Source organism: Mesocricetus auratus, unplaced genomic scaffold (assembly GCF_017639785.1).
Source record: "Mesocricetus auratus isolate SY011 unplaced genomic scaffold, BCM_Maur_2.0 Super-Scaffold_100691, whole genome shotgun sequence".
In the NCBI taxonomy this organism is placed as follows: domain Eukaryota; kingdom Metazoa; phylum Chordata; class Mammalia; order Rodentia; family Cricetidae; genus Mesocricetus; species Mesocricetus auratus.
Window position 1 is genome coordinate 43,521,895 of NW_024429267.1, and position 19,568 is coordinate 43,541,462.

The 19,568-nt window shown below is 42.3% G+C and overlaps 1 protein-coding gene across 9 annotated transcripts in view; it reads right to left on the reverse strand.

The window, feature by feature from the left end:
• Nucleotides 1-19,568, reverse strand: part of Nek11 (NIMA related kinase 11) — a 216,641-nt gene that overhangs the window by 172,424 nt on the left and 24,649 nt on the right. For 7 of the 9 annotated variants that reach the window (XM_040739898.1, XM_040739901.1, XM_040739897.1 and 4 more), the window contains one exon: nucleotides 2,900-3,065. The exons of the other annotated variants lie outside the window; for them this stretch is intronic. In XM_040739898.1, the coding sequence (XP_040595832.1) occupies nucleotides 2,900-3,065 (166 nt within the window). The remainder of the gene's footprint in view (nucleotides 1-2,899; nucleotides 3,066-19,568) is intronic. 9 annotated transcript variants of the gene reach the window in all.

Sequence of the window (19,568 nt, forward strand, 5' to 3'; positions counted from 1 at the left end):
CACTTGGCATCTGGGAGGAAAGAACATTCTGACGTCACCTTCAAAGGAATGATGCCAACATCCCCACTTTCTCCTAAGGCTCCACTTAGGAGTTTTTACCACTTTCTAATAAGTAGGCTGTGAAACTAAGCCTCTGTATCAACATGGGCCTCTGGGAGATGGTCAAGCAGTTCAAGATGCAAACTACAACACGTTTATTCTCAAGTAGATCAGGAAGATAGAGTTCGGCTAGATAGAGTGTGTATAAATGGAAAAGAAATAGTGAAGCAAATGTGTACCACACAGAGCAGTAAAACTGGGAGTCTGGGGAATGTGGGAGATATGAGTAGTCTCACAGCCAGTACGGAAGCTCAAATTACAGTATATTAAAAAAAAAACAAACAAACACCAGAATTAGCACAGGAAAAGAAGAGCATGTCAGCTACACCCGTCACACATGGCAGTCATTAGCTGCATGAGCCACTTCATTTTAAGTTAATTAAAATTAAACAATAAAGTTTTTGACATCAAATTCCTGAATTGTAAAGACAAAAAGTCAGCATGACTAGAGGTGACTGTGACAGAGGGCAGCAGCATGGGCCGCTTTTCCAGCACCTTCTACTGAGCAACGCTGACTTCAGCCAAGGGTGTCTTAAGATAAGGAAGTATCGTTAGAAAAATTTAGTGTGCTCTCAGGTGTGGTGGCCAATACCCACAGTCTCATTTCTTGGGATATGGAGCCAGAGGGATGAGGAGTTCAAGGCCAGCTACCGCTACATAGTGAATTTAGGAAAAGCCCGAATTACACAAACAATATATCAACATCTTATGAAAAAAAATGAAGTGTGCCAAAATCACCAGTGGGTAAGATTATCATCATAGTCAATTGTTTTTCTGAAAGAAAAGCTTACCAACTAAAGGAGTTAAAGAAGAAAAAGTATTAAACAGGTAAATTATAGCATAGCTACACTGGAAACACGTTTTCCAGAGTGGCTATTCAATTCAATGCTATCAACCTACACTCCTCATCCGATGACTGATTTTCTTAAGAACCCATTAAGTAAAGAAGTCACATATCTAAGTAACTGGTGTTCATCATCACTACCTCTCTCTCTCTCTCTCTCTCTCTCTCTCTCTCTGTGTGTGTGTGTGTGTGTGTGTGTATTTGTCTGTCTATATCTCTGCCTCCCCGCCACTCCTCCAAGGAGAGCAGGAGCAAGTCAGGAGAGTGGCTAAAGGAGAAAGGCCACGGTTTAGAATATTCCAAGTTCATTCAGATGAATTTGACTACTGGTTTCTTAGTGGCTGGTGCACTAGCAAATGTGAAAGTAGCATGGGTCTTTTGGGTACAGTCTCTACTCTTCCTTCTGTCTCTCAAAAGCATGGCACCCTTAGCTTCCATCTGGTTGTCCAAATTCTTGAAGCAAAACAAGCTGGCCTTCTGCTCCAAAGAGACTTATTTCTTCCTAGCACAAATTCTTTGGGGTTCCAGAGCCACCCAAGTGATGAGCTGACTAATTTGGTTTTCCATGGTTTCAAATCCTCCTAAGAAGTATTTGGATAGTCTAGCCCAAAGACCATCTAGGGATTAATTTTAAGCATGACACCTTTTATTATGCTCTGTCTGACACAACCCCAGTCACCGGCCCTATACCTAACCTCTGAGTTGTAAACACCAAGATCTACACCACAGCTTCATATTGTCCATCTTCTCCTCTCTCATCTTTCTAAGCTTCACACTCATTTGAGACTCAGTAAAGCACAAAGCTGTTACTTCAAGAGAACAGAGAGTAGCAGAGAAAACTGCAAATACTAAGCCATAATTCACAAATAAATAAATAGGACAGACTTATCTAGGGGAAAGAAGACATATTCAAATTTTCAAATATCAAGCAATAGACCTGGAAATCAAAATGCAAACTATGCCCCCGCTGTACCCAGGCCTTGGTTAAGAGTCTAGATGAGCATTCATTATACTATCATAGGATGTTTCAGCAACCTGCCCCCTCAAAATGTAAAAGCATTCCTTTGTGGAGATTCCTTCTTAAATATTCACTCTGACTGATTTGCCAAAGAGGGAAAAAACAATCATTAAAAATGAGTATGTCAGCCAGGCGGTGGTGGCACATGCCTTTAATCCCAGCACTCGGGAGGCAGAGGCAGGCGGATCTCTGTGAGTTCGAGGCTGGGCTGGACCGATAGCCTCCAAAACAATACAGAGAAACCCTGTCTCAAAAAACCAAAAAAAAAAAAAAGAGTATGTCTGTTGTGGAATAGAATATGGGAATTGTGGACTGGTGGTCCAAGAAAGCCTGCTACAATTGGTGCCCAATCATGACACAGAGACTTATTATTAATTATGAATGTTCAACCTTAGCTTAGGCTTGTTTCTAGCTACCATTTTAACCTAAATCAACCCATTTATACTAATTTATATGCAGCCCCAAAGCTTGTTTACCTCATCCATGAACCCTCTACCCTGCTTTCCTGCCTCCTCCATGTCTAGCTGGCTGACCTCTGGCTGGCTGGCCATTGGTTGGCCAGCTGCTCCCTTTTTTTCTCTGCCTGCCAGCACCACCTGTCCCTCCTCTGTCTAGCTAGTGACTGTTCATATTTTTACTAGACCAATTAGACAAGTCAGGTGCCTTAGGCAGATAAAGTGAAACAGCAACACATCTTTACATAGCTAAACAAATGCAACATAAACAAAAGCAACACATCTTTACATAGTTAAACAAATATTCTATTACACAACATTTGTCAATTACTTAGAGAAGATTATTCTTAGCTACAAGACATGAGACACCAGGCCTTTAGAATTCAACTTATTGTTTGATAACAAAATTTTTGAGATATCTCTATATATAAAATTATCATGCAACATATTTTTATAAATATTTCTAGGAGAGGGGAGTCTCACCTCACAGTATTCTGTGATAATGCAAAAATTATCTTGCTCCATGAAACTTGCATGGAACTTGACAATGGCTGGATGATTCAGCCTGGAAAGGAGCTGGGCTTCCACATTGGCCTGAACAGTTTCATTTGGATTTAATTCTCCAACAGAGATTTCCTTGAGTACTTTTCTGTATCCAAAACAAAAGTGTGTATATATAGGAAAAGAAGAAAAGAAAGACATTAAGAGTTGAGAAGCACATTTAACATGTATGAGCAAGTAGTACAGAGCCCCCTCACTATGCCCAGATGATCAGCTGCTCAAGGGTCTGTTCTGCCTGCTATGGTACTGATGTCTTGGGCCAGCTCCCTATCTTGGTAAGTACCATGGTGTCCCATAGCCTCTGACCTCCACACCTACACTCTACAGACTTAAGTACAGACATGGAATCTTGAGCAACATTGCTGGGATGTTCCTCCTCCATCTCATTAGATACTTGGTTTCTTTCATGGTGTCTCTTTCCATTCTGTGTGTTCCATTTTGTTTGAATCTGTTTATCTATAGTCATCACTACTTTTCTATTTCTGTCAATCTTATACATCCTCCTTCCCTCACACCCTTTCTATGTCTTACTCTACTGTGTACATGTTCTCTCCCTCGATCTCACTCTCACTAACTCTTGACCTTACTCTCTCTGCTCTAAAATGTTCCCAAACCTATCAATTGGATGCCTGTCAAAATACACGATATTTATTTATTCTCACCTAACTGCCTAACTGTCCTTGGCATGCCATGCTTTATTACTGGCAGGAATTAGGAAACTGAAAACACTGATAGAGATAGTAACAATTTCTATCAAGGATAAATGGAAGATCTTATTAACTCTCCAAATCATTAATTTAAAAATTGTGATACCATCATGAAGAGCAGATCAAACTACTACCTCTCCCCATCCAAAAAAAATAATCTGATGAGCAAACCAATTATAGTGCCACACTGTAAACTAGATCGCCTGGGGACAGCACTTTAGAACGCCAATTACACTGTGCAGACAGATGCTGCTGATTGCTAGGGAGCCCGGCAGCTCATTAAGACAAGTTCTGTAGGAGTCCTACCAGAAAAACTGTTAAGAGTTACTACCTGGGCATATTAGTAGAAATGCTTAATTAAAGAATGTAACCAACTCATAGGCTAGCATCAGACCCAAGTATGTTTAACAGGTGTTTACTCTGTTCCTGCCAAATGAAGTATTCAAAGCTGGCAGACTCTCTGGCATGCCCATGAACTTCTGTCCTGTTTGGGGGATGCAAACCCAAATCATTGTGTTTAATTCCAGATCTGTTTCTGCCAGTGTACTCACTATTACGAAGTTACATATGATATAAACTGATGGAAGATAAGTATCAGTTTACCATTTCTAGGAAAAATAAACCAAAGGCTTACCAAAAATGTTTCACAATGACAAATGGCAAAACTAATACTTTCATGTTATTGACAGGCCATTTATTAATGGAATAAGCTTATAAAACTGTAGTCTGAACTCAGATTTCGAAGTTCTCAGTCTACCCTGTAAAAGATAAACCTGGATAAATCTATATGGGTGTGCTCTATGAAAAAAAGCTGAAGAGGAATCTAAAGAAGGATTTTAGATTTTGATAATATATAATGGAGTTGAAGATATGAGATGTTTCAAATTTATCTTTCAATGAATGTCTTTTTTTGTTTTTTTCGAGACAGGGTTCCCATGTATTGTTTTTGGATCTTGTCCTGGAACTCACAGAGATCTGCCTGCCTCTGCCTCCCAAGTGCTGGGATTAAAGGCGTGCACCACCAATGCCCAGCTTTTCTTTTTTTCTTTTTTTAATATCATTTTTATTTTAATTTTAAATAGCTTGTTTTACATGTCAATCCCAGTTCCCTCTCCCTCCCCTCCTCCTGCACTCCCCTTCCCCCCCAGCCTCCCACCCTATTGCCAATTCCTTCCACATAGGGGATATCTAGAGTCTGTCGTTTCACTCCGGGTAAGGTCCAGGCATTCCCCTAAGAGTCCAGGCTGAGAGAGCATCCCTCTTTGTGCTATGGGCACACAATGACTGTTTGTATTCCAGGGATAGACACTGATCCACTGCTCAAGGCCCCATAGGTTGTCCAGGCCTTCTCACTGACACTCACATTTGGGGGGGTCCAGATCAGTCCCATGTTAGCCTCCCCGCTGACAGTCTGGGGTCCAAGAGCTCTCCCCTGTTCAGATCAGCTGTCTCTGCTGGTTTTGCCAGCCCATTCTTTGCCAATTTGCTCATCACTCCTCTCTCTCTGCCACTGGGTTCCTTGGGTTCAGTTCAGTGTTTAACTGTGTGTTTGCCTCTGCTTCCATCAGCCACTGGATGAAGGCTCCCAGATGGTTATAGACATCAAGTTCACTATCAGGAATGGGCATTCCAGGTGGTCTCTCCACTATTACATAGCTTGTCAATTGGTGTTATCCCTTTAGATCACTAGAGGTCACTCTGGTGCCTGGTCTGTCTTCTAACCTATGATTCCCTCTTCCCCCTATTCTACCCCCACCCACTCAACTTCCTGTTCCCCCATGACCTACTCTGTCTTTCTCTTCTCCCCCCTCTTCTTCCCAGCTCCCACTCCCCCTTACCCCTCACCGTGTTCCCCATCCATTCAGAGGATCTTGTCTCAATCCTCTTCTCTTGGGTACTATGCATATATGCATATCTTTTAGGTTCTTTCCTGTTTCCCAGACTCTCTAGAAACCATATATGAGTGAGTACATACCATGTTTGTCTTTTTGCGACTGGGTTACCTCACTCAGGATGGCTTCCTCCAGTGCCATCCATTTACCTGCGAATTTTAAGATTCCATTGTTTTTTTCTGCTGAGTAATACTCCATTGTGTAAATGTACCACATTTTCTCCACCCACTCTTCAGTTGAGGGGCATCTAGGTTGCTTCCAGGTTCTGGCTATTACAAATAATGCTGCTATGAACATAGTGGAGCAGATGCCCTTGTTGTATGAATTTGCCTTATTTGGGTATATGCCCAAGAGTGCAATTGCTGGGTCTTGCGGTAGATTAATTCCCATTTTCCTGAGGAATCTCCACACTGATTTCCAAAGAGGCTGTACGAGTTGGCACTCCCACCAACAGTGGAGTAGAATTCCCCTCTCTCCGCATCCTCTCCAGCATAAATTGTCTTCAGTGTTTTTGATTTTAGCCATTCTGACAGGAGTAAGGTGGTATCTCAGAGTTGTTTTGATTTGCATTTCCCTGATAGCTAAGGATGTTGAGCACTTTCTTAAGTGTCTCTTGGCCATTTTAGCCTCCTCTGTTGAGAATTCTCTATTTAGATCTGTACCCCACCTTTTAATTGGATCCTTTGGTGTTTTGGAGACTTGTTTCTTGAGTTCTTTGTAAATTTTGGAGATTAGCCCTCTGTCAGATGTGGGGTTAGTGAATATCTTTTCCCATTCTGTGGACTGCCTTTTTGTCTTGTTGAAATGCCCAGCTTTTCAATGAATGTCATTCCAATTTACTAATTGTTTCTTCTACCCATCCAAGTACCCGCCCCAATTACACGAAACAGAGTGCTACAAGCTTTTCATTCAAGCAGACAAGTCTTTCCCTCCAGCTGTACTACTGTGAAAGAACAGCAGTCACCTGGGGCAATGCTAGACCTTACTACTTCAGTCATCTTGGGGCTCAGAAGTTTTGTGATTGCAGTCAGTGTGGTATTGTGGACCTTTGAATGACAATCTATGGTTTAAATGTTTTCAGTAGCATTATAAATTAAGAGGGCAGGCAGATGCTTCAGTATCAGTTGCACAAGAATGAGGACCTGGGTTTGGATCCCTAAGTATCGAGTATAATTTGCATATGTTGGACAAAGGAATCCATGGGGCTCACTGGCCAGCCAGTCTAGCCAATCAGTGAATTCTAGGTTGCGTGAGAAACTATAACTCAGAAAGGAAGGTAGAGAAGTGACTGAACAAGACATGTCCTTGCCATCCCAGTTCCTGAAAAAAACCTCAAATAGATAAAAGGTGCTCCAGGGCCCCCACATCCTGCTGAATCAGCCTGACATTGAGGAAACAAACATCTTATCATGGTCACCAGTTATCCCAATAGGTCACCACATGCTCTGAGGGAAATTTCCAAATGCTTGCTTAAGCCCGGGGCCAACTGACCCAGGAAGCAGTCCCCTGAACCAATCAGAAAACACCAAGGCTTGTACTTCTCTAGCATGCGGGTTTTTCCCTTTATAAGCCCACTCCCCTGCTGGTTTGGGCTCCCCCCCCCTTTCCCCTGCTGCAACTCGAGTTCGTTCTTAATAAACCCCTGTGTGTTTGTGTCAGTACTTGGCTCTGCGGTGGTCATGTTCAAGGGACCTGCATCCTGGGCATAAAAGCAGGTGTGGGCTCTCTCCAAGAGATGTGCAGGCTTTGGCCTCCTTGTCCCTTTTACAGGAGTCCCCTTTTCGGTGCATTTTAATTTTAAAAATCATTTGAACATTTGGTTCTCTTCCCTAACAGGTGTTCTCACTTTGGGTTCATTAGATGCTACAAAGGCTATTAGACCCCTTCCTTGATAATGAAGTAGATTCTACAGAAATACATGGTGGGTAACTAACATTGTATTTTTTTAAAAAACTATTTTATTAAGACTTTTAAAGGGAGTATAGATAGACCTGTTTTTAGAAGTAATGCCTCAGACTGTTAATATGACCCAAAGAAACAAAAATGACATATGAAGACACATTTTCGTCTCTAGCTTCTGAAAGGGGGGTACAGCAGCAGACAGTTTAATGACATCTTCATAGTTGCTTTCCATAATTTACCATGCCCCAGCTGGCATGAAGCTGTAAAAGTCACAGAGGTTAAGCATGACAACATAAAATCCTTACTTGCAGTGTTCTCTTGTCGCAAAGGAACTTGTGCTATAAAAAGCTTGAACATGCTTATTTTCCAAGTAAGCATTAGCTGATACACAATAGAGCATGATATTTTCCATGGGGTTTTTCCCAGGTCCTGTCTGACCACTCAATGGCAAAGCATAAGACTGTGTTTGCCCATAGCTTAGTAAAAGCTGGGGCTGTTAAGAGAGGTGGTATAAACCATATCATCACCAGGGGACACAGACACATTCCACCTTCCTTCCCTAAAATTGTGTCAGTGGACCAATAGAGGGAACTCTCATGGCACATCAGTGTGCGGACCATTCCCAAGCGTGGAAGCTTGCCAAGTCAAGGGCAGCTTATCTCTTGCTCAGTGGCTCTCAGCCTGTCATCCCTTCCTAAATAACATGACAGATACTTGTTTTATCAAGGTCTTGACTGTTTGGGAGAAACTTTATGGCAGCAGAAAGGAGCATAGTCCCTGGAGACCCATCTCATTTTTGCAAGCCCCCTCTTCTTGCCTGAGTGGAATGCTGCTTTCTAGAGTTCAAAGTAAACTGACAAACTTTGTAAGGAGATTTTTGAAATTTGGCAAAACTGTCAGCAATTTGCTTCCCTTGAAATTAGTCCACTGTTTTCATAAATGAGACAGATAGATGACATATTTGAGAGATTAACCCTGCATTATTCTCCCCCAAATGTCTGTGTGTTTATTCATGACCTCCATGTTCAGCCAGAAGCAGAGACTGCCTGGGGACCAAGAGAGAACCACTCTGAAAGTGTAACTAGAATCTCTGGCCCTTGAGTCTCCAGGAGACAAGCCAAAAACGCAAGACTCCGGAGGAACACCAGTGGGTGAGTACTGTCCCCATCCTCAGAAGAGGAAGCTTCTCTGGACCAGGTCAAGGGGAACAGGCCAGGAAACTGAGAGGAAATGAAGTGTTTGTGAGCCCTCAAAAGCAGCTGAGATGCTGAAGGCCAGGCCCAAGGAGAGAGCTACACTTGGAATTCCAAGATGTATCAGAGGACTCAGAGCAGAAGGCCTGCATACACTTCCAAAGACAGAGCAGAGCAAAGTGCAGAGACCTGCATTTCCCATGTCCAACCACACGAGACCTTCAAGCAGCTTGTAAACACATGTGCCCGCCGCAGAGGGCTCTAGAGTATCTGGGATCCTATGTGAGCCTCACCTCAACACTGAAGATGGAAACAGCCTCCAGTGATGTCATTTAGAGGCCTGCCAGGGCAATGGATTAAACTAGTCAGATGAGAGAAAAACTAGGATCATTTCCTGTGTGATTTAGCCACCAACATCCATGCTGTACACAGTGGTAAATGCCTACCACATGTGATAGTACCCTAACACTGTGGTTCTGGTCCCTTCCTTTTGTGTCCTGGGGAAGACAAACATTAAACTGAAAGATATATGTACATGGATACAGTATAAATATATGCTTTTAAAACCTTTAACTTGAGATGAATAGTCCCATGTTAGGATAAAGAGTATCTGGCGTCAGGACTAGAAGGCAATGTGACAATGTGGTAAACAACTGTGGTTCCTGTTGATGACAAAATCACAGGAAATAAGTTTTAACCTTAACTAAATGAGAAGTTTGGAGTTTTGTTTGCTTTTTTAAAAATTTCAGTGTTTAACAAAGAAGACGTTTAACAAAGCTCTTTCCCATCGTTCTAACAAGGCAGCAGGTATTTTACATGCCTTTCTCAAGTAGGAAGACCTCCATTTGCCTGGGCAGCTTGTGGGAGCCATGGCTGCAGCACATACCTATCATTTCAGCAGCCCTGCATCTTCAGACACACCTCTGCCCTGACCCCATGCTCCCATGCTTCTACAGTGCTGTGAGTTATCTATTGTCCTTCACATCTAAACTAGGCAGGCTGCCAGCTCTGACCTACACCCAGGAGCCCTGACAGATACAGCTAAGTACCACAGTAGACTTTGTAGGGGCAAGTCACTGGTAGATCAGGAGCCCTGACAGATACAGCTAAGTACCACAGTAGACTTTGTAGGGGCAAGTCACTGGTAGACTAGGAGCCCTGACAGATACAGCTAAGTACCACAGTAGACTTTGTAGGTGACACGTCCTGATAGACCTAGGGTGGCAAGAGCTGAACTGCCAGAGGCTTAACTCACATGACTTAATTTCTTTTCCTCTAAAACTCTTCTAAAGAAGTTAAGGCCTCAGTATTGCTCTCCTACTTTAAGAGTAGAAGTATCATGATAGTGTTAACATCCTGTCTTAATAATATCTCATCTTCTTTAATATGACATATAGCTTTACTAAGTAGTATAGAAACATGAAACACAATGACAGAGATTTATAATTTTTAGCTAGGACATTGATTTAAAAAAATAGAAAAGCCAAAATCTAAAGCTACTTCGAGTTAGAGGAAACATTCCAGAATAGGGAGAACAATATAGATAGAATTTTATTGATGGTGCTTTTCTTTCCTGTGACAAGCCAAAAAGAAAAGTATCCTTAATGCCCGTAGCTAGATAAAAGGCAAAATTACTTAATGGGTTATCATCACATGGCATACATATGAGTTGACACTTGCTTTTTAACAATTAAATCTTGATCCCAGCTCATTTGGGACTGGGATTTTAGCTCATCCTATGTATTCCTCTGCATCCCTCATCACAAGCATGCAGCAGGGTCCTTGGTCATGGCAGGGGCTTAAGTGATGGTGCAAAACATGGACATCAGACAGAAAGTAAGAAGCAGGCTGTTGACATCAGACTTTAGGGTCTGTATCAGGGCCCAGACAGCATAATCAGACACCTAAAGGCAGGAAATGCCACTCTTCTGTTACCTCAGGGTCTACAGATTGTCTTCTGTGTGGTGGATACCATGCTGTGGGCTGGGGACACAAATGAGGAAAGGTAAAGCTCCTACTTCCTAAGCACACAGTAAGCAAGTCTAGAACCCTTGTTAACCTCATAATAAACCTACAGTAGAGCTGGGAATGAGGCTGAGTGTTGAGTAAAGCCTTTTCCTTGCTTGCCACTTTGGTCCCCCCCCCCCGCTAGTCGCCTGGGCTCTGCCATGTTGTAATCCCCAAATAACACACAAGACACTGTATTAATTATGAAGCTGTTGGCCTTACTTGTTTCTTATTGGCTAGCTCTGACTTAAGTATTTACTCCATAAATGTTAATCTAAGTATTTCTCTTAGTGGGGAAAGGGGTTCAGACTTCTTACCCCTAAGGCAACTGCATGATGACTCCCTGTGTTTCTCCTTCCCAGAGTACTCCTGGACTCCTAGTCCCACCTATCTTGCTTCCGTATTGGCCAACAGTGCTTTATTGACATATACACAGGACTTCCCCATCAGCTGAGGGCCCCAGCCGTTCATTGAGGAGAAAGAAAAAACAAAAAAACAAAAATCTTTGGACTCAAATACCAGACTTTTGTACATCAAAGTTCTAAAAAATTGGCTGAACCATATTTTCCCCCAGGTAAAACCCAAAAAGCAAAAATGTGAATTTACCATTCCTCACTATTTTCCCAAACAAATCAATACCCAGTAGAGGGATGATGGAGGATATGAAAGTCAATTAGCATATAGCTTTTCGAACAAAACTACTTAATACATTATATAATATGAAAATGTTGTGGATACATGCTTTTTGCTGAGAGGAAATACCACACTATTTCTTTTTAAAATATTTTTAATTCTTTAATAATTCCATACATTGCATTTGATCAGCTTCACTCCTCCTCCACTAACCCTTCTCAGGTCTACCACATTCCATACCCACCCAAGTTTGTGCCTTCATATTTTAAAGCCCATTAAGTACAATCAGTGCTGCCCATATGTGTGTGGTCAACTTACTGGGGAACACAACCTTTAAAAAAACTGACTCTCCCATTCCTGGTACCTATGAATCAACAATGTTCCCCAGCAAGGGGGTAGGACTTTGTGCCTACCTCCTTCCTCCAGGCTAGGATTTTTTCTGGCTTGAGATTACATAGACATTGTGCACGCTGTCTCAACTTCTGTGAGTTCATATGTGCAGCTGCTCTGTTTGCCCAGAAAACACTGTTTTGCTGTAGTCATCCACACCCCTGGCTTCTACAGTCTTCCCACCCTCTTCTCCTCTGTGACCCGTAAGTTTTGGAAGACAGAGTATGATAAAGATATACTAGGCAAGGCTGAGAACACTGATGTGACAAAATCACTTCTTAAGAGACACACAAAATCATCAGATTCACAAACCACTCCTTTCTCCCTACCCATCTACCCCCCCCGACTTTTATCCAAAGAGAGCCTTGGAACTCCAGCATGTTTTAAGAATAAGAGAGAGGCAAATTACAACTCAGCTCTACTGCTCTCTAGAGGACCCTTCATATTCTTTTTCCAGAAAGCAGGTCCTGAGATAAAGATTTGTGTGCAAGCAGTCAATGCAGAGAAGTGATGGGGAAACAAGAAGGTGGGCTATAAAAGGGGAGGAGGTCATTACAGGGTTCACTATCAAGATGGGTACCAATGTGAACACTGGTGCCTTGCCTCTGTGGAGCAATGCTGAGATTCAGTGTCTAATATGATGGTCAAAGTTCTTTTGTTCCACAGAAAAGTGCTGGGGAGCTGCACTTTTAATCCACCACCTCCTGTCACTCCATGGTCACCTAGGTTGCAACCTTTCCCCCAAGTTGAGTCACTCCCTTCTGGAAGGAGGTTGGAGACTCAGCAGACTGAAGTCTAAAACCCTTGTCAACCTAATAATAAACATACAGTAGAGCTGGGAATGAGACTGAGGACCCCAACCATTCATTGAGAAGAAAAAAAATTGTTTTAAATCTTTGAACTCAAACGCCAGACTTTTGTACATACAAAGTTCTAAAATATTGGCTAAACCATCTTTTCCCCCAGGTAACACAAAGCAAAAAAGTGGTTGGAGACTCAGCAGACTGAAATAGCTTATGAGACTCAGGAAACTCAGCACAGCTCAGCACAGCACATCAAATTATTAAACTCCTAAGGCCCCTCTACAAGAAGTGAACAGTGAACCACTCCTGCAGGCGATGCAGGAAGCTCAATGGATAAAGCTCTCATGAGTGGGTGAGTCCTAGCCTATGCTGAGAAGGGCTTTCCAGTGATGCAGCTGCCTTTGATCACCCATACGCCTGTGAGTAACCCCGACAAACTCACTGACTCACCCAAGTAGACTTGAGTGGAAACACTATTTTTCCTTGTCATTGTTGCCCTGAGGTAACCAGACATTCATTCACCTCTCACTAGGAAAAGCCACAAAGCAGGACTGCTTCCTAGGAACATGAATTTCCCCACCCTTGCATCCTGCCAGAACACAGCAGACACAAAATGTCGGAAGAGTCCACAGGCAGAACTGCAGGCTTTTCCAGTGCAGACTGGGATGGGCATAGAGTGTGTTATGTGCTCAGAAGACACAGACAGGACCCCCATGCCAACTTCCACAAGGGTAAAAATGAAGGAAAAGTCCTGTTTTACAAACTTGCCTACAGCATCCGTATTCCTGAATATGGCAGGTGTTTCGGTTAACTTTGCATTGCTGTGCCCTGAGTGACAGAAAAAACACAGGGAGGGTTCCTTCTGGCTCAGGGTTTCAGAAGGATTCAGTCAGGGTGTGTGGGTGGAGTGGCTCTGTCCCTTGTGAGAGAAGCTGGAGGCTGAGCAGCTGTTCACACAGAATAGAGGACAAGTCAGAACTGGGGCAGCTATAGACTTCAAAGGAATCTGCTTTTTACCAGCTAGGGCCCACCCTCCTAAAGACCCAACAGCCTTCAAACTAGTGCCACACACCGGGGATCCATATTCAAGGCATGAAACTGTGGGGAGCATTTCAGATTCATACTGTGTGGTGGTTTGAATGAGGCTCATATATACTAATGCTTAGTTCTTGTAGGTGGAACTGTTTGGGGAAGGAGGTGTGTCACTAGAGATGGACTTTGAGGTTTCTAAAGCCCGTGCTAGTCCAGGTCTTTCTCTCTCTCTGTGCCCAGATCACTCAGCTTCTGCCTCAGCACCATGCCTTCCAACCTGCTGCCACACTCCTGCCACGATGGTCATGGACTAACCCTATGACTGTAAAAACAAGCCCCCAATTAAATGCTTTCTTTTATATGCTGCCTTGGTGATGTTGCCTCTTCACAGGGATAGAACAGTAGCTTAGAAAAATGATTAATAGTAGGACATACTGATTCCTAGACAAAGTGAGATCAAGTGTAACAAATTAGATAGACAGATAGACAGACAGACAGACAGACAGACAGACAGACAGATAGATAGATATAGAGAAATAAGAAGATTATTGGATGCATGAATAGACATACAGAAAGATGAATGAAGCAAATAACCCTGCAGGTAAGAAATGAGTAAGAGTGCTCACACAATAAAGCTTGGTATGGTCAAACCAAAAAAAAAAAAAAAAGAAATGAGTAAGAACAGAACAATTACAGACATTTTTCTGCAGCAGTTTCGCTATTTCTGGGTATGGTCTAGATTACATTTCCAAGGCTAGCACTACAACAGATTTTACACATTGTCTTTCATTCTTAAGAGACTAGAGTAAATAGAACTTTCAGGAGTGGGAAGTTTGAAAATGGGTATTGTTGCCTCATTAAAAAATTCTACTCATGAATTCAATGATGTTTTTTTAGTTTTTATATATAAGAAAAATAAAAACAAGGTGTGTCATAGTTAGAGACTGGACTGATGTTCCAGTGGACAGTCTTGGTAGAGATCCTAAAGTGTCAATGCTAGAATAGACACAGCTTCAGGGTCATCCACATCCCGCCCCTAGTCACACAGAGAAACGGAAAACCTCCAACTGTTATGTTGTGGAAAGGCCTCACTCCAGACTCCAGGATTTGATCAAGAACTCTAATACTGTGAGCATGAACACCACTTCCTGGGCATGACATCCCGCCAGTGTGTCTGCACATTCAACAGTCACTTTCTCCCCACCTCTAAAGAACATCCTCCAGCAAGCTGCTAGGACAGTCTCATGATGGTCCATTGACAACAATCTTTCTTCCCTCCCTTTAGACCAAACATGAGTGGGTTCCCTCACAGAAGACAGCTTCTAGAACTTTCTCCTCATTCTATTCTTTACAGCTTGGTATGTAAAAGACCTATTCCCGCCGTACACTCAGATAAGGGTCCTCCTCTCCCCACCTTTTCCCTCTATGTCTTGAGAAAAGCTGTCAGCCAATTTTATGCTTCTTCTTCCCACAGATGAGCAAAATCACCAAACACTGAAGCTGAAGTATTTCAAATACACTGGAAGTTATCTATGTCAACAAGTCATTGCTCCTTACCACCACTGCCATAAGCTCCAGAAGGGAAAACCTCCTGATCCTAGAGTAGAGCCTAACCTTAGGCTGCCATAGAGTTCTGGCCTGAGAGGTATAAAGAGGTCTCCTGAAGGGTTTTTAAATCCCTATACTTCTATAATTATCTGATAGTGGAGAAGAAAGAAAATTACTCATATAAAGAATCACTTTGTTTTATACAGTCTGAAGTCTAGGCCTGAGACATTAAAAATAAAGATAGCATGTGATGGAGGCACAAAATTTATCACAATCATTTTTATTAAAAAAAAGTAAACCAAAGTTCTAAGTGTTTTACGTAAGCAAATATAGTGGCCCACACCTATAATTCTAGTACTTGAGGCATGAGACAGGAGGATCACTGCCAAGTTCTAGTCCGCCTAGGCTACAGAGAGAAATGCTGTCTTGAAAATAAAACAGAACACAGGAGTTGATATCCCAGCACAGAGATCCTCATACATCCATGTTACCCTGCACTATTCCCAATAACGTGAATATGAAAGTGCCCATCAGCCAATGGGTGATAGATAATGAAAAGCAGCTTCTGTACACGATAAAACTTACCCAGTTGTTTAGGAAACAAAATTATGAGAGCTGCAGGAAAATGGATGGAACAGGAAAACTGATGTGACAGCCAAGGGAAGACATGATTCCCACTGCTCTTCCTTATGTGAGGATCCTAGCCTTTAATGTTTATATGTGGGTAAATACGGGCTTGTAAGAGTGGCTATCGACTACCAGACAAGACAGAAGCCCGTGAGAGGGGAACAAGAAGTGTTGAGCAGAGCAAAGGTCCAGTGTGATGTGCAAGTGGAAATGATGCTACGGGGGTCACTAGGAAGGAGGGGGGTAGACGGGAACAGAAATAACAAGTTTTGTTTGAAAATGCCACAGTGAAATCTAGTCCTTTGTAAGCTAATAAAAACGTTTAAAAATTGTCCATTAACTTTCAAAGACTATGGGTAGCATTTGCTTGTACTGAAACACTGAGAAAAGTTGTATATCAAAGTCTTTCTTAACTCTTGCTGGTGTAGGTTAGGATCCTCTCCTTTCTGTGTCCCCCACACCATGCTGTTTGTGACCAATTTTTCTTTTTCCCCCTTTTTTTCTCCAAGACAGGGTTTCTTTGTGTAACGGGTCTGGCTGTCCTAGAACTCGCTTTGTAGATCAGGCTGGCTTTGAACTTACAGAGATCCACTTTCCTCTGCCTCCCTAGTGCTGGAATTAAAGACGTGCACTACCTTCCCAGCTAACAATGTCTACTTACATTCTTGGTTAGCACAGACATTTCTCTTGCTAGGCTGTAGGTGCTCAAAGTCCAGGCTCATACTTTCTTCTCACGGATTCCCCATTCCTGAGTATCCAATATGACTGACGCTAGACTTGGGCATTCCTCACGCTTCAGTTCACTCCACCACAGACTTCTAACGTCACTTATGTCCACATTCATTTCCTTGTCTTTCTCTGGCTGACGGTGATCATATTTGGCTCATGGCAACAATCCCTGGTACGCAGTGGCTGCTCCAGAAGCATCTGTTATTGACTGCATAATCAAAATCAAAGGCACCCCAAACACTGGAAACAAAGGTCCTATAGGTCACAGCTCTTACACATAAGGTCCCATTGACCCTTAGATCCACTTGTTAGCAGGGCACCAATCAGAAAATGGAAATTGATTTTTTAAAATCTGCTTTCTACTGGAATAGAGCGTTCACAGACGTTGACATACCCATTATGCTGACAACAGCATTAATACAAACAAAGAAAAATAGAGGTGAATGACAGTGGACAAATGGCTTGGCTTAGTCATTTCACAATATGGCAGAGAAATAGTGACACCCACTGCAGTCACTCTGCCCAAAACAAGTGCAAGGCTACCCAGTTTTCTGATGTCCAAGCCTTTATTCCACCTCTGTTCTAGTTGTGGGATGGATTTTATGTATTTGCTTCATTTTAAAGGTACAATGCTGGGAGATCAGACAATGAGAGCACATCCCACCAGGAAGGTCCTGAAAGGTTAAAGGAGTCACCCAGGGTATTAAGGCCCGTCCTAAAACGCATCTCAGCAGAGGCAGCATTTCCCCCTACAGAGTAAACCAACTGCTTGTCTTTGAAGGTAAGATCTTACTCTTTCCTGTTTAGTCATAGCGGCCCTCAGTGTCAAACAAATAAGAAATCTAAAATAAGTTTTAAAGGATGAAAACTCCTGCCATCTACTCTCCTCCCATCCTTAGGATTAAAAACAAAAACCATATCCAGTGATTTGGAATATGGGCCTCCTTCTGAAGAGGTGCTAATGAGGCCATGTCTCCTCTTCATTAAGTTATCTTTTGAGACTTAAAGAAAATCTTACTCATTGTCAATTAGAAAGCCACAAACTGAGGCAAGCCAGGTGGCACAATCCTGTAATCATAGTACTTGAAAGATGGAGACAGGACCTAAAGTTCAAGGTCAGCCTCCCGAGACAGAAGACAGTCTACACCCTCAAACTGAGTGAAAATAAATCCTTCCTTCTTTTGAGATGCTTTTGTCAGAATAGTTAATTACAGCAAACAGAACAGTAACTACCGTATGCACTCTGAAAGGATCAAGTTTTGAGCAAAGATTCTGTTGATGTCAGCAAGGAAATTAAGAAGCATAACAATGTCAGCGAGGCTATGAAAAAATAATTTACCATGGATAATTGGATTATCTTTTGATATTATTGTTATGGGATAAAATTCATAATTAATATGCAATATTGGGATGAATAATTCATGCCATGCTTTTATTTTTAGTATTACAGGAAAACATTAGAATTGTATACTTCAATGAGACAATCAGATGGGACTCAAAGTGTCATGATACCAGGATGCAGTGACAAACTGAGTTTTAAGAAGCAACAAAAATCCCTTCATTTCTTGGCGAGGTAAAGCTGATCAAGCAGAAACATCTGCCTAAAGTAAAATTAAATTATGATGTAGATGAGATTTTGGCTTTACAAATAGAAAATGGAAAACAAAATCTAAGCTTTGGGGATGTGGCAAAATTGCAAGAACTCTTGCCTAGCATGCCTTAGGCCCTGGATTCCATCCCCAGAACTGCAAACCGTCATCATCACCACCACCACTACAATCATCATCATCATCAAGAGTTTTTATAAAGTAAATCCCATAATTGTATTTGTAACAAGTTCAGGTTAGCTTCAAGATACAAAAGGCAATTATTAAAAGTTTGTAATTCTAAAATTTAGTCTCTATATCACCATTATGGCGATGAACTTGAACTAACATCTTCTAACTTTAGCATTAAAAAGGTTGTTCCTTATGCATTTAATACATCTGAGCCTTTTCTATTTCTGCGTGTGATTTGTATAGTATATGTATATGTGCTTGTTTGTCTGTGTGCGCACACATGTGGAGGCCACACATTTCTGCCTTCCTCTATCAGTCTCCACATAGCCCGGAACTGGAGTTACAGAAGCTCACAGCCATGAATGGCTATCTGCACAGGCGCTGGGGATCCAAACTCAGACCCTAATGCTCCAGCAGTAAGCACTTTACTAACCACGCCATCTTCCTAGCCCCTTCTTCATTTTGATGAAAAGGGGGAGGAAATGAGGTCTGGCTATCATCCATCCATTAGAGAGTTTAAGCAACTGGTTCTTGGTCTTATAATTTTGCCAATTAGTGCTTATAATAAAATAAGCCTGCTTTGTACAACTAAAAGGGCAAGGCCGTGCCTATCAATAGAGGTCAAACTAGAATCTACACCTAGGAAAGATCTAGTTTCCACAATGCCAGCTTCTAGATTTAGTCATTTGTTTCTAGCACATTAAGAAAACATATGGACTGTTAGAGGAACAGAGACTGGTGTGGAACCCATCTCTGGTTGTACAGGCCTTCATTGCTGAGGGAAGCCTAGCTGAAGAAAGTGCCCCGGCCTCTGAGCATGCAGTGGGCCTCTCAGGAAGAGCTGAATACTACATCCTGCACACCCACACTCTCCAGGAGAACTACATAGAAGATCACAGGCTCACATGTAACACTGAGAACAGGACACTTGAACAGAGGTACCCTGGGAAACTGTCACCAGTTGTTTCTGAGTTCCTGGAGTTTATTTGAGGATAAGTCAAAGTGTTTCTATGTCCAGATGCTGACAGGAAGAACTGGCTAGGCTCCTAAGGTGTGATACCCAGTTAGGGCTCTAAAAGAAACTTGGAATCTTAAAGCAGTCCTCACGTTTTCCTGTGTGAACTAATCACCAGAGGAGCTGCTACATTCTGCCTCTCAAAGTAGACTAGCACATGCCAGAACTGGGGAGGGTGAAGGCGGTGGGGTGGACAGAGGAGAACAGGTTCAGGGCTAGTCAGATGGAGGGATAATGTCTAATGCTCCATAGTACAGTAGCATAACTATTATCGGCAAAATTAACTGTATATTTCATGACAGCGTGGACCATGGCAGTTACTCCAGCTGATCTTC